General features: G+C 60.6%; 1 protein-coding gene across 2 annotated transcripts in view; it reads left to right on the top strand.

Moving 5' to 3' along the window:
- Window positions 1-12,370, top strand: part of ATP6V1B1 (ATPase H+ transporting V1 subunit B1) — a 29,787-nt gene that overhangs the window by 15,509 nt on the left and 1,908 nt on the right. The window contains exons 4-11 of one of the 2 annotated variants that reach the window (XM_054065944.1): window positions 1,123-1,221; window positions 3,265-3,358; window positions 7,525-7,602; window positions 7,982-8,121; window positions 8,615-8,716; window positions 8,833-8,930; window positions 10,221-10,344; window positions 11,912-12,062. In XM_054065944.1, the coding sequence (XP_053921919.1) occupies window positions 1,123-1,221; window positions 3,265-3,358; window positions 7,525-7,602; window positions 7,982-8,121; window positions 8,615-8,716; window positions 8,833-8,930; window positions 10,221-10,344; window positions 11,912-12,062 (886 nt within the window). Of the gene's footprint in view, window positions 1-1,122; window positions 1,222-3,264; window positions 3,359-5,435; window positions 6,782-7,524; window positions 7,603-7,981; window positions 8,122-8,614; window positions 8,717-8,832; window positions 8,931-10,220; window positions 10,345-11,911; window positions 12,063-12,370 lie in introns of those variants that run through there. The other variant, XM_054065945.1, reaches the window with a different exon arrangement.

Raw genomic sequence — 12,370 nt, forward strand, 5'->3', positions numbered from 1 at the left:
AGCTCTGTCCCCCCTGTCCCCCAGCTCCAGCTCCTGTCCCCCGTGCCCCTGTCCCAGATCCTCTCCCTTGTCCCCTCTCCCTCATCCCCTGTCCCAGCTCCTGTCGCTTGTCCCCTGTCCCAGTTGCTCCCTCTTGTGCCTTGTCCCCCCATCCCAGCTCCTCTCCTTTGTCCCCTGTCCCCTCTGCCCCTGTCCCAGCTCCTCTCCCCCGTCCCCTCTCCCCGTCCCCTCTCCCTTGTCCCCTGTCCCCTCTCCCTGTTCCTGTCCCCTGTCCCATTTCTTCCCATTGTGGTCCTTTCTTCAAGGGTCTTTGCAGAAGAATTGGAGGAGGAATTGGAGGAGGAGAAGGAAGATTTGGATGAGGAAGAAGCATTGGAGGAGGAGGAGGAAGGATTGGAGGAGGAAGGATTGGAGGAGGAGGAAGAGGAGGAGGAGTTGGAGGAGGAAGAATTGGAGGAGGAGGAGGAGGAAGAATTGAGGACGAGGAAGGATTGGAGGAGGAGGAGGAATTAGAGGAGGAAGAATTGCAGGAGGAAGAGGAAGAAGAAGTATTGGAGGAGGAAGGATTGGAGGAGAAGGAAGAATTGGAGGGGAAGAGGAAGAAGTAGTATTGGAGAAGGAGGAGGAAGAGGAGGAGAAGGAAGAATTGCAGGAGGAGAAGGAAAAAATGGAGGAGGACGAGGAAGAATTGGAGGAGGAAGGATTGGAGGAGGAAGAGGAGGAGGAGGAATTAGAGAAGGAAGAAGTGAAGGAGGAAGAATTGGAGGAGAAGGAAGGACTGGAGGAGGAAGTGGAGGAAGAGAGCTGGGCAGGCTTCGTCTGAGGGCACCCTGGGGGCTGACTGCACCCTGCAACGCTGGGGAAACTGAGGCACGGAGCAGTGCCTGCTCTGGGATGGGACAGGGACAAGGATCATCTACCCCGAGATGCCTCCTCCTGCCTGGGCTGGTGGCTCTGCCCCTGCTGGAAGCATCTCCGTCGGGTTTGGTGGCTGCAGGAAGCACCAACCCCCCCCCCCAAGCTCAAGAGGGGAAACTGAGGCAGACAGGCCAGTGGGGTGGTTTGGGGGCGGGGAAGAGGAGCCCCCTCCTAACCCTTCTCACCCTGACCCTGTCCCTCCAGTTTGCCCAGTACGCTGAGATCGTGAACTTCATGCTGCCCAACGGCACCAGGCGCAGCGGGCAGGTCCTGGAGGTGATGGGCTCCAAGGCCATTGTCCAGGTGAGCCCAGCGTGGTGGGGACGTGGTGGGATGGGCGACGTCGCATGACCTGGAGCTCTGTCCTGGGGTGTGTGTCCCTCTCCAGCCATGTCCTGGGACAGGCAATATGTCCCCTGCTCCTGTGCCACCTCCTGTCCCCTGTGTCCGAGCCCAACCTCCGGGAGCTGGGACAGGGGGTTGTGGTGTGGCACCAGCACGGACAGAGCCGGTATCTGCTCAGGGTGGGAGAATCCGGGAGCCAAAGCCAAGATGACAATATCTGCCCAACTTCAGTAAGATGCCGGGGCCGGAGGTGGGCACAACCCTGTCCTGGTCTCCATCGTGAGCTGAAAGAAGGGACATTGAGGTGAGATTTGGGGGAGAAATGTTCTCCTGTGAGGGTGTTCCAGGGAGCTGGAACGGGATGGGCTTCAAGGTCCTTCCCAACCCAACCCATTCCGTGACTCTATGGTCCTGCTTTGCTCATGATCCCCTTGCCCAAGACGCCCACCCGAGTCCCCTCCATTGAAAGGGACCTCAAAGCCCATCCATTTCCCACGGGCAGGGACACCTCCCACTGGATCAGGGGCTCCAAGCCCCATCCAACCTGGCCTGGAACCCCTCCAGGGATGGGGCAGCCACAGCTGCTCTGGGGAACCCCTTCCAGAGGTCTCTTTTCTCCAGGGGTGGGACAAAGGGGTGATGGTTCCCTTGATACTGGTGGGAACAAGGGCAAAAGAGGCGAGAGGGATCCCATCACTGCTGCTTCTCCCATGTCCCCTGGTGCATTTTCAGCCCAAGTGGAAACCATGGAGCATCTCCATGGTGGGAAAGACCATGCTGGGTCCCATGAGAATCGCTGTTCCTTGAAGGTGTCATAGAATCATGGAATATTTTGGGTGGGAAGGGACCTCAAAGCCCATCCAGTCCCACCCCCTGCCATGGGCAGGGACACCTCCCACTGGATCAGGTTGTTCCAAGCCTCATCCAACCTGGCCTGGAACACCTCCAGGGATGGGATCTTGGGGTTCTGGTTGACATCAAGTTAGAATCATGAAACTACAGATTGGTTTGATGGGAAGGGACTTCAAAGCCCATCGAGTTCCAGGTTAGGGACACCTCCCACTGGATGAGGGGCTCCAAGAACCATCCAACCTGGCCTGGAACCCCTCCAGGGATGGAGCAGCCACCACTGCTCTGGGCAACCTATCCTAAGGTCTCCCCACCCTTCCAAGGGAAAGTTTCTCCCCAAGATCTCATCTCGGTCTCCCTTCTTTCACTCTAAACCGTTCCCCTTGTCCTCTCCTTGCCCTCCCTCACCAGGAGCCCCTCCCCGGCATTCCGGGAGCCCCCAATTAGCCCAGGTCTTCTCCTAATGAGTCAACCCTGGGCTCGCGGTGGCCGCAGAGATGAGTTTGGTTGTGTTGTGGCTGCTGAGCTGCCAAACCTCTCTCCTCTGATGCCGCCTGGACATCCGCGGCGCCCTTTTAATCCTATTAGGGAGTCAGGGTCAGGAGGGAAAAAAGTGGGAAAATAGGGGAAAAAGTGGAAAATAGGGGGAAAAAGAGAGAAAAAACGGAGCCTTTTTGCCACCGCATCATCAGGGACTTGGGGGGACCTCACTGGGAGCTGCGTCCTTCGCCGCCCCCGTGTCCCCCTTCTCCCGGGGTCCACCTCACTCTAATTAAAGCCGAGATCTGGAGGTTAATTAATGCAAACGGTGTCAAATATTATCCCCATCAAAACGCCTTCGGTTGCTGCGTTCGTCGCCTTAACGAGGGTTCTGCTCCCCCCTGGATGGGGTGAAGTCCCACCAAAAGGAGTTTTCTTAACCCTGGGGTCTTCTCCTCCCCGGTCTCCCACCGCCTCTCCTCGATGAGCGCGGATCGCGTCACCTCCTCATGGATCGCATCACCTCCTCATGGATCACATCACCTCCGCATGGATCGCATCACCTCCCTACGGCTCGCGGAGAGCCCCACTGCCCCCCTCCCCCCGTTCCTGCCCTCCGTTAATCCTCACTAATTGCCCCCCGCCTTCCTCTTGGCCCCGGGGTCTCCGCAGGTGTTTGAAGGAACATCTGGGATCGATGCTAAGAAGACCTCCTGTGAGTTTACCGGAGACATCCTTCGCACCCCAGTTTCGGAGGACATGCTGGGTAAGGTCTGCCCACCGCTGAGCCCCAACACAGCTCGGTGCATGGAGGACGGGGTGGGAACCATCAACACGGCCAGGCTGGATCCATGGATGGAGGGCAGGGAGGATCTCCAGAGGGATCTGGCCAGGCTGGATCCATGGATGGAGGGCAGGAGGATCTGCAGAGGGATCTGGCCAGGCTGGATCCATGGATGGAGGACAGGGAGGATCTCCAGAGGGATCTGGCCAGGCTGGATCCATGGATGGAGGGCAGGAGGATCTCCAGAGGGATCTGGCCAGGCTGGATCCATGGATGGAGGGCAGGGAGGATCTCCAGAGGGATCTGGCCAGGCTGGATCCATGGATGGAGGGCAGGAGGATCTCCAGAGGGATCTGGCCAGGCTGGATCCATGGATGGAGGGCAGGGAGGATCTCCAGAGGGATCTGGCCAGGCTGGATCCATGGATGGAGGACAGGGAGGATCTCCAGAGGGATCTGGCCAGGCTGGATCCATGGATGGAGGACAGGGAGGATCTGCAGAGGGATCTGGCCAGGCTGGATCCATGGATGGAGGACAGGGAGGATCTGCAGAGGGATCTGGCCAGGCTGGATCCATGGATGGAGGACAGGGAGGATCTGCAGAGGGATCTGGCCAGGCTGGATCCATGGATGGAGGGCAGGGAGGATCTGCAGAGGGATCTGGCCAGGCTGGATCCATGGATGGAGGACAGGGAGGATCTGCAGAGGGATCTGGGCAGGCTGGATCCATAGATGGAGGGCAGGAGGATCTCCAGAGGGATCTGGCCAGGCTGGATCCATGGATGGAGGGCAGGAGGATCTGCAGAGGGATCTGGCCAGGCTGGATCCATGGCTGGAGGGCAGGAGGATCTGCAGAGGGATCTGGCCAGGCTGGATCCATGGATGGAGGGCAGGAGGATCTCCAGAGGGATCTGGCCAGGCTGGATCCATGGCTGGAGGGCAGGAGGATCTCCAGAGGGATCTGGCCAGGCTGGATCCATGGGTGGAGGGCAGGAGGATCTCCAGAGGGATCTGGCCAGGCTGGATCCATGGATGGAGGGCAGGAGGATCTCCAGAGGGATCTGGCCAGGCTGGATCCATGGATGGAGGATCTCCAGAGGGATCTGGCCAGGCTGGATCCATGGATGGAGGGCAGGAGGATCTGCAGAGGGATCTGGCCAGGCTGGATCCATGGATAGAGGACAAGGAGGATCTGCAGAGGGATCTGGCCAGGCTGGATCCATGGATAGAGGACAAGGAGGATCTCCAGAGGGATCTGGCCAGGCTGGATCCATGGATGGAGGCCAACGGGATGAGTTCAACACTTGAGTCCTCCACTTGGACCACTAAGACGTGACGTGACTTGGTCAACCTCTAATCCTGGGTTCATAAGGTATGAGCATGCCTGGTGGGAACAGCCACCTGCACCCCCACGAGGACACCCACTTGGACGGGAAGGGCCGCCAACAGCCCCTCTCGGCCCCCGGATCCCTCCCCTGGGGCAGTTTGAGCTCAGCCGTGGGCATTTGCCCCCTCCTCCATCCATGGCCGAGGTGTCTCACAGGGGTCACAGTTGGTGGCAGCGGTCGCTCATGGTCCTGGTGGACCCAAGCTGACGCTCAGGATCAGTGGCTGCTCAGGAGCCGAGTGTCTCCTCCAATCTCCTTCCCGTCTCCGCCGCTGGCGAGGAACGCGGGCAGAGCCGTGCCTGGAAAGGGCAGCGGGAAAGGGCAGGCGGCGAGCGCGGTGCGGCAGCCGGTGGTGACAACTGGACAGGTCCCAACTGCCCGGCAGGGAGACCCCAGCTCCTCTCCAGGCACGGACCCCTTGTCCCCATGGATCACGGAATGGGTTGGAAGGGACCTCAAAGCCCATTTAGTTCTGCCCATGGGCAGGGACACCTCCCACTGGATCAGGGGCTCCAAGCTCCATCCAACCTGGCCTGGAACCCCTCCAGGGATGGAGCACCACCGCTGCTCTGGAGAACCCCTTCCAGAGGTCCCTTTTCTCCAGGGGTGGGACAAAGGGGTGATGGTTCCCTTGATACTGATGGGAACAAGGGCAAAAGAGGCGAGAGGGATCCCATCACTTCTGCTTCTCCCGTGTCCCCTGGAGCATTTTCAGCCCAAGTGGAAACCATGGAGCATCTCCATGGTGGGAAAGACCATGCTGGGTCCCATGAGAATCCCTGTTCCTTGAAGGTGTCATAGAATCATGGAATATTTTGGGTGGGAAGGGACCTCAAAGCCCATCCAGTCCCACCCTCTGCCATGGGCAGGGACACCTCCCACTGGATCAGGTTGCTCCAAGGCCCATCCAACCTGGCCTGGAACCCCTCCAGGGATGGGATCTCGGGGTTCTGGTTGACATCAAGTTAGAATCATGAAACTACAGATTGGTTTGATGGGAAGGGACTTCAAAGCCCATCGAGTTCCAGCCCAGGGACACCTCCCACTGGATCAGGGGCTCCAAGAACCATCCAACCTGGTCTTGAACCCTTCCAGGGATGGAGCAGCCACCACTGCTCTGAGCAACCTCTTCCAGGGCCTCCCCACCTTCACAGCAAAACGCTGAGATGAGATCTTAGGGAGAAATTTCCTCTCTTTCATCTCAAAACCATTCCCCTCATCCCATCTCTGCACCCCCTGATCCACAGCCCCTCCCCAGCTTTCCTGGACCCCCTTTCCCTACTGGAAGCTGCTCTAAGGTCTCCCTGGAGCCTTCTCTTCTCCAGGCTGGACAACCCCAGGAAGGGACATGGATGCCCAGAACCCATCCCGTGCTATTCCTGCTGCTCCCACACACCTCCCTGCTCCAGGATGGGGAGATCTTCTCCTTCCTCCCCCACCTGGTGGCCCCGTCCCTCCCCGGTGCTCAAGGTTGGTGACCTTTCATGCTCCCGCGCTCCCGCACCGCAGCCGTGCCGTCAGCTTGATCGGCTCTGACAGCGGCGATGCCACCTCAGCTCCATGGGGGGACCACGAGCCGGTCCCGTAGGGGGTGACAGGGCCACCACGATGGTGTCACCGCTATCCATCCTGCGGCTCAGAGTCGCTCGATGAGCGTCAACGGCGGTGCAGAAGCTTCCCGGGAGCCTTTGGACTCGCTCCATCTTGGTGTCACCTACAAGGGTGATGGGGACCTTCAAGGGGTAGAGGGGTGGCTCCATGGCATGGTGGGGGTCTCCGGAGAGCTGGTGGCATGTGCTGGCACCGTGGTGTCACTCAGCTGCCGTGCCGCGGGGACACCTTGTCCGCTGCCGTGGGGGGCTGTGGGGTGCCTACAGACACCCCGGGGGCAAAGCCGTCTGCTCCTCACCTGCAGATCGGACACTCCTGTGGAACACTCCAGGCACCTGAGATGTTCTGGGGCACCCATGGGTGTTCTCCTTTTCCTGGGTTTCCTGGTCTGTGCTCGATTCCGGAAGGTCGGGATAGTTCCTGGGTGTTTCTCCTTCCTTCTCCTCCTCCCTTCTTCTTCTCCTCCTCCTCCCTTCTTCTTCTCCTCCTCCTCCCTTCTTCTTCTCCTCCTCCTCCCTTCTTCTCCCTTCTCCTCCCTTCTTCTTCTCCCTTCTCCTCCCTTCTTCTCCTCCTCCTCCTCCTCCCTTCTTCTCCTCCTCCTCCCTTCTTCTTCTTCTCCTCCTCCCTTCTTCTTCTCCTCCTCCCTTCTTCTTCTCCTCCTCCTCCCTTCTTCTTCTCCTCCTCCTCCCTTCTTCTTCTCCTCCTCCTCCCTTCTTCTTCTTCTCCTCCTCCCTTCTTCTTCTCCTCCTCCTCCCTTCTTCTTCTCCTCCTCCTCCCTTCTTCTTCTTCTCCTCCTCCCTTCTTCTTCTTCTCCTCCTCCCTTCTTCTTCTCCTCCTCCTCCTCCCTTCTCCTCCTCCTCCTCCCTTCTCCTCCTCCCTTCTTCTCCTTCTCCTCCCTTCTTCTTCTTCTCCTCCCTTCTTCTTCTCCTCCTCCTCCCTTCTCCTCCTCCTCCTCCCTTCTCCTCCTCCTCCCTTCTTCTTCTCCTCCTCCCTTCTTCTCCCTTCTCCCCCCAGCACTGATGCAGACCTTTGGTCTCGGAATTCCTTCCACCTCTCCCTGTGCTCCCGCTCCAGCCCTGGGGACCAGGATCCGGATGGAAACCCTGCCCGCAGGCACCGGATGGGCACCCCAAGACCTCTCTCTTTGCAGGTCGGGTCTTCAACGGCTCCGCCAAACCCATCGACAGTGGTCCCCCCGTCATGGCCGAGGACTTCCTGGACATCAATGGTGATGGCTTTGAGCACGGCTTTGCTTTCCCACCCACGGGCAATTCCAGAGGGTCTTGGGACAGCCCAGCATCCAGGGATGGATGGATCCATGAATCCATGTCCTGATGGCCAGGGCTACCCTGTTCCCCAGGGCCATTGACCATCGTTGGCCGTGCTCAGGATGGGGGTCTTCCTGGTGAGGTCCACCCATGCCCATCAGGAGGAGGTGACCCATCCCACCCCAGGGCTGCTGCGAGGTGGCTCCACTCCCCCAACGACGTTCTTCACCCTCAATTCCAGAAGCTCACACCTCATTTTTATCACCAATGGGGTGATCTCTCTTTTTTTTTTTGGGGGGGTGTCCAACGGGTCCCTCATTCCCTTTTTTTCTGCTCCAGGCCAACCCATCAACCCCCACAGCCGCATCTACCCCGAGGAGATGATCCAGACTGGCATCTCCCCCATCGACGTGATGAACAGCATCGCCCGGGGCCAGAAGATCCCCATCTTCTCCGCTGCTGGGCTCCCCCACAACGAGGTGGGTCCCCGTGGGGCGCTGAGCCCCCCACAGCAGAAGGAGGAGGATGGGGGGGATTTGGGGGGGCTGGAGCACCTCTCCTCCTCTTCTCCCTGGTGAGCTTAGCTCGCTGTGATGGGTCAAACCCAGCTTTTAGGGTGGCTGTTGTGTCCCCCCAACCACCCAGAGTGATGGGCAGGAGAAGGGAAGCCAACATTGCTCCGTGCCTCAGTTTCCCCATCTGCAAATCAAGGGGGTAAAACAAACCCTGCCACACTGAGAGCTGTGCTGGGTGGGGGGCCCCACCCCATGGGTTGGGGAGCACAGACCACCTCGTGTTCCCACCACGAGATCCAAGATCCCTGTGGATCCAAGGTCCCACGGTACACGTGGATGGTGGCAGCCTGAGCCACGGGCGGGTCGGAGGTGGCCCATCCTGGGATGGTCTCCTTTGCTGGTTCCTGTTCTTCATTCCTATCTCCATCCCTGCTCACCCGCCCCTGTCCCACCACAGATCGCCGCGCAGATCTGCCGGCAGGCCGGCCTGGTGAAGAAGTCCAAGGATGTGGTGGACTACCATGAGGACAACTTCGCCATCGTCTTCGCTGCCATGGGGGTGAGTCCGTGCCAGGACAGGACGCGTAGGTAGCTTTGCTGCCACCTCTCTGCACCGCTTGTCCTTCTCCTGCCTCAGTTTCCCCATGTATGAAGCTGCCCGGCCTCTCCCGCCAGGTGAACATGGAGACTGCTCGCTTCTTCAAGTCGGACTTTGAGGAGAACGGCTCCATGGAGAACGTCTGCCTCTTCCTCAACCTGGCCAACGACCCCACGTCAGTCAGTCCTACGGCTCTGACACGCAGCTCTCCTCCCCCTCCCTCTTATCGTTCTTCCTCCTCCCTCTCCTGGTTCTTCCTCCTCCTCCTTCCCTCGCCTTCCTCCTCCACCTCCTCCTCCTCCTTCCTCCATCCTCCCTTCCTCCTCCTCCCTTCCTCCTCCTCCTCTTTCCCTCGCCTTCCTCCTTCCCCCACCTTCATCCTCCTCCTTCCCTCACTTTCCCTTGCCTTCCTCCTCCCTTCCTCCATCCTCCCTTCCTCCTCCTCCCTTCCTCCTCCTCCCTTCCTCCTTCCCTCGCCTTCCTCTTCCTCCTTCCCTCACTTTCCCTTGCCTTCCTCCTTCTCCTTCCTCCTTCTCCTTCCTCCTTCTCCTTCCTCCTTCTCCTTCCTCCTTCTCCTTCCTCCTTCTCCTTCCTCCTTCTCCTTCCTCCTTCTCCTTCCTCCTCCTCCTTCCTCCTCCTCCTTCCTCCATCCTCCCTTCCTCCTTCCTCCCTCCATCCTCCCTTCCTCCTCCTCCCTTCCTCCTCCTCCTTCCCTCACTTTCCCTTGCCTTCCTCCCCCCTTCCTCCCCCCTTCCTCCCCCCTTCCTCCCCCCTTCCTCCCCCCTTCCTCCCCCCTTCGTCCCCCCTTCGTCCCCCCTTCCTCCCCCCTCCCCCCCCCCTCCCTCCCCCCTTCCTCCTCCTCCCCCCTTCCTCCTCCTCCCCCCTTCCTCCTCCTCCCTCCCTTCCTCCTCCTCCTCCCCTCTTCCTCCTCCATCCTCCCTTCCTCCTCCTCCCCCCTTCCTCCTCCTCCCCCCTTCCTCCTCCTCCCCCCTTCCTCCTCCTCCCCTCTTCCTCCTCCATCCTCCCTTCCTCCTCCTCCCCCCTTCCTCCTCCATCCTCCCTTCCTCCTTCCCTCGCCTTCCTCTTCCTCCTTCCCTCACTTTCCCTTGCCTTCCTCCTCCCTCCCTTCCTCCCTCCCGTCCTCCCTCCCTTCCTCCCTCCCTTCCTCCTTCTCCTTCCTCCTCCCTTCCTCCATCCTCCCTTCCTCCATCCTCCCTTCCTCCATCCTCCCTTCCTCCATCCTCCCTTCCTCCATCCTCCCTTCCTTCCTCCTCCCCTCCTCCCTTCCTCCTCCTCCCATCCTCCTCCTCCCTTCCTCCTCCTCCCTTCCTCCATCCTCCCTCCCTTCCTCCTCCCTCCTCCTCCTCCTCCTCCCTCGCGGGGTTCCATCTCAGCGGGTTTCGGGGTCCCCGGCAGCAGCTCTGGGGCGCTCTGTTTGGGGGTGCCCACGCTGTGCCCCTGGCAGGATCGAGCGCATCATCACGCCCCGCCTGGCGCTGACCGCGGCCGAGTTCCTCGCCTATCAGTGCCAGAAGCACGTGCTCGTCATCCTCACCGACATGAGCTCCTACGCCGAGGCCCTGCGCGAGGTCAGCGCGTGGCCCCCGCCATCGGACACACTCCCCTGGCTCCCCTCCCTGTGGCGGGGCAGCAGGGCCCTGGGGGGCTCCCGGGGTGCTTGGGGTGCTTGGGGTTCCCGGGGTGCTTGGGGTGTTTGGGGTACCCAGGGTACTTGGGGTGCCCGGGGTGCTTGGGGTTCTCTGGGTTCTCGGAGAGTTTCAGGTGTTTGGGGTGCCCAGGATGCTTGGGGTTCCCAGGGTGTCTGGGACACGTGGGGTTCCCAGGGTTCTTGGGGTTCCCAGGGTGTTTGGGGTTCCCAGGGTTCTTGGGGTTCCCAGGATGCTTGGGGTTCCCAGGGTGTCTGGGACACTTGGGGTTCCCAGGGTTCTTGGCATTCCCAGGGTGCCTGGGGTGTTTGGGGTCCCCAGAATTCTTGGGGTTCCCAGGGAGCTTGGGGTGTTTGGGGTTCCCAGGGTACTTGGGGTGCTTGGGGTTCCCAGGGTGCTTGGGGTTCTCGGGGTGCCCAGGGTGCTTGGGGCTCTCAGGGTGCTTGGGGTTCTCAGGGTGCTTGGGGTTCTCGGGGTGCCCAGGGTGCTTGGGGTTCTCAGGGTGCCCAGGGTGCTTGGGGTTCCCAGGGTTCTTGGGGTTCTCGGGGTGCCCAGGGTGCTTGGGGTTCCCAGGGTTCTTGGGGTTCTCGGGGTGCCCAGGGTGCTTGGGGTTCTCAGGGTGCCCAGGGTGCTTGGGGTTCCCAGGGTTCTTGGGGTTCTCGGGGTGCCCAGGGTGCTTGGGGTTCCCAGGGTTCTTGGGGTTCTCAGGGCTCCCAGGGTGCTTGGGGTTCCCAGGGTTCTTGGGGTTCTCGGGGTGCCCAGGGTGCTTGGGGTTCCCAGGATGCCAGGGGTGTTTGGGGTTCCCAGGGTACTTGGGGTTCCAAGGGTGCCTGGGGTGTTTGGGGTGCCCAGGGTGCTTGGGGTTCTTGGGGTGCCCAGGGTACTTGGGGTTCCTGGGGTGCTTGGGGTTCCCTGGGTTCTCGGAGAGTTTCAGGTGCCTGGGGTGCTTGGGGTGCCCAGGATGCTTGGGGTTCCCAGGGTGTCTGGGACACTTGGGGTTCCCATGGTTCTTGGGGTTCCCAGGGTGCTCAGGGTGTTAGGGGTTCCCAGGGTCCCCAGTGTACTTGGGGTGTTTGCTTGGGGTTCCCGGGGTTCTCAGGGTGCTTGGGATTCCAGGGTTCCAGGAGTGTTTTGGGTGCTCAGGAGCCCCAGAGGGTTCTTGGGGTCCCCCGGATGCCTGGGGATTCCCAGGGTTCTTGGGGTGTTTGGGACACCTGGAGTGCTGAGGGTTCTTGAGGTTCTTGGGGTTCTTGGGGTGTTTGGGACACCTGGAGTGTTGAGGGTTCTTGAGGTTCTTGGGGTTCTTGGGGTGTTTGGGACACCTGGAGTGTTGAGGGTTCTTGAGGTTCTTGGGGTGTTTGGGACACCTGGAGTGTTGGGGGTTCTTGAGGTTCTTGAGGTGTTTGGGACACCTGGAGTGTTGAGGGTTCTTGGGGTGTTTGGGACACCTGGAGTGCTGAGGGTTCTTGAGGTTCTTGAGGTCCCCCAGGTGTCGGCGGCCAGGGAGGAGGTGCCCGGCCGCCGTGGCTTCCCCGGCTACATGTACACCGACCTGGCCACCATCTACGAGCGAGCTGGGCGCGTGGAGGGCAGGAACGGCTCCATCACCCAGATCCCCATCCTCACCATGCCCAACGACGGTCAGCGGCTCTGGGGGACACGGGGGGGTCCCCACGGTGGGATGGCAGTGCCACCGCTGTGCCCACACTGGGAAACCACAGGGTTGGGAGACACCAAATCGTGTTGGTTTAACGCGTTTTGGTGGAGCTGGTGGGATGTGGTGGGATGTGGTGGAACTGAGATGTTTCAGGGTGGGTTTTCCGCCCTGGGTTGTCCCTCTGGATGCTCAGGGAGGTGGGTTTGGGGGTTGTACTTCAGCCAGAAGGTGGGTGGTGGCACTCGGGGCTGCCGGGAGGTGCGCACAGGCGTGGATGAGGGTCCCCATGGG

The sequence above is a fragment of the Cuculus canorus genome, chromosome 4 (assembly GCF_017976375.1).
Source record: "Cuculus canorus isolate bCucCan1 chromosome 4, bCucCan1.pri, whole genome shotgun sequence".
Lineage (NCBI taxonomy): Eukaryota > Metazoa > Chordata > Aves > Cuculiformes > Cuculidae > Cuculus > Cuculus canorus.